This window comes from Eschscholzia californica, unplaced genomic scaffold (genome assembly GCF_041429995.1).
Source record: "Eschscholzia californica isolate CP2 unplaced genomic scaffold, dmEscCali1.0.p SCAF_3, whole genome shotgun sequence".
NCBI classification, from domain to species: Eukaryota; Viridiplantae; Streptophyta; class Magnoliopsida; order Ranunculales; family Papaveraceae; genus Eschscholzia; species Eschscholzia californica.
This window is the reverse complement of record NW_028238420.1, coordinates 41,920,816-41,922,768: the sequence shown is the minus strand read 5'-3', so window position 1 is coordinate 41,922,768 and position 1,953 is coordinate 41,920,816. Positions and strand designations below refer to the sequence as shown.

The 1,953-nt window shown below is 37.1% G+C and overlaps 1 protein-coding gene across 1 annotated transcript; it reads right to left on the bottom strand.

The window, feature by feature from the left end:
- Positions 1-295: 295 nt before the first annotated feature.
- LOC147550457 (putative WRKY transcription factor 40) lies at positions 296-1,737 on the bottom strand. Its single transcript, XM_086669041.1, has 3 exons — positions 1,455-1,737; positions 949-1,299; positions 296-817 (listed from the first exon to the last, which is right to left on the bottom strand). The coding sequence occupies exons 1-3, from the start codon at positions 1,623-1,625 to the stop codon at positions 296-298; spliced, it is 1,044 nt and encodes a 347-aa protein (XP_086525167.1). The 5' UTR covers positions 1,626-1,737.
- Positions 1,738-1,953: the final 216 nt, after the last annotated feature.

Here is a 1,953-nt window from a genome sequence, read left to right as displayed (position 1 = left end):
CCTCCATTGTTAGATCGAAGAAACCCTAGAGCTCTGATACCATGTGAGTTTTCGAGAGAGAAAGAGAGATTGAGTTTAGAAGTTGTATTTCTTATTATGATCAAATATCTATACATTCAGGCTTATATAGCTCGAGTAGAGAGAGAAAGAGTTGGAGGGAAAGTTTGTTATAACAAACTTTCTCTTCAGCTTAAAACGACGAAAATAACCCTCTATATGGGCACTCACTTACTTAAGCCGAGTTACACTCCCTTTACACCGTCTCTCTCTATCATCTCTATCATCTCTATTAATACTACTTGTCATTGGAAAGTGAATGTTGGAAAACATTTCCAGAAATTGCTGCAGCAAGAGCTGATTTAAAACTAGGATCTTTCGATAAAGAGGAAGCCATTTGTTCAATCAATACTTGTTGAAAAATTGCCGATTCAACATTAGGATTACTACTAGATCTTGTATTACTACTGCTACTACTACTCTGATGATGATGATGAGTTAATCCAGGTTGGGTGAGGTCAAGTGTAATGGTAGGTCCTGAAGAATTAATGGAGGCTGAGCAAGGAACCGATCCAAGCAGGGTCGTCGTTGCACCACTTTTCGAACCCAAATTTCGGTCCTTCTGAGAGACGGGCATTAAATGATTGTGCTCGCCTTCATATGTCGCTACCAAGACGGTTTGATCTTCGACGCTTCTTTGTACCTTCTTTTTGACAGGGCAAGTAGGGGCAAAGGAGCACCTAAAGTAAGCTCTAGGAGATGGGTTATCTCTAGTAACTTTTTGACCATATTTCCTCCACTGATAACCATCCTTCACTACCTGTTTTATATGACAATAGAACAACAAGAGATTTAGTAAGAAAGTACACATGAAAGCATGAATCAAGCAATAGTAATTCATCCTAAACTAGGTCAGAATTGTGTAAGTATCTTAGAATTAGGAGTACTTACGAGGCGATTATCTGAAGGATCGGTCTTCGAATATACCCTAGAGATCTTCGTCTTCGATTCTTCAATAGTAGTAGTACTACTAGTTGGTTCTTTATTATTATGACCTTCCTGACTAGACAAGCTCTCTGCAGATCCTACTTTAACTCCATTATTGTTCATGTTATCTTCAAACTTTCTCTTCTTCGAAACAATAAGAGATTCATCTTTATTAGGTGCTGGTTTTTTGCTCATCAATTCCATCAAATGGTTCTGTAAAGTGTTATAGTTTTCACACATCATCATCAACATCTGACTTAGTTTCTTGTTTTCGGCTATTAGTCCATTCAACTCCTCTTCCAAACCATTTGTTGCCTGTACACAAAACATAAAAAAATACAAATATGGTGAGAAGGAGATCAAATCTATAATTTTATGTGATCTATCGTTTCGATTTATGTACTGTGAGAAGTATATATTGGATCTATGATTTTATGTGATCAATTTGACCCATCGTATTTTTCACATACCTTATCTTTTTGTGGAATAGTTGTTCCCATATCGACGAATTCGAGGCTTTGTACTCTTAATTCTTTGATCGAATTTGCGGGGTTTCGGGCGGAATCATGTAAAAGATGATTGGAGTTAAGGTGAAACAAGGTAAGAGAAGTATCCAAACAACTTGAGTCGACAATATCCATCTTGATGAAGAAGTTTACTCAAATTGGTTTACACTGAATAAATCAAATAATAAGTTTATGAATTGCTAGAGAGATAAGGAAATGAAAAATAAGTTAAAGTCTTTGAGCTTGATTACAATAGAAATGGTGGGGAGTAGGAGACTAACCTACAATTATATAGATTAAGTCTTACTTTGAGTAATAAATAAATGGGGCAATATGTCGGCTGCCCTTGTCTCTTCTTATGGAAGTCAAGGTCAAGACAGCCACCAAGAGTGGGGAGCAATTGGGCCATTGGGGGGTGGAGAAGTCTCCTTTGATTCTTGACCCAATCCTATCTTAAATCAAC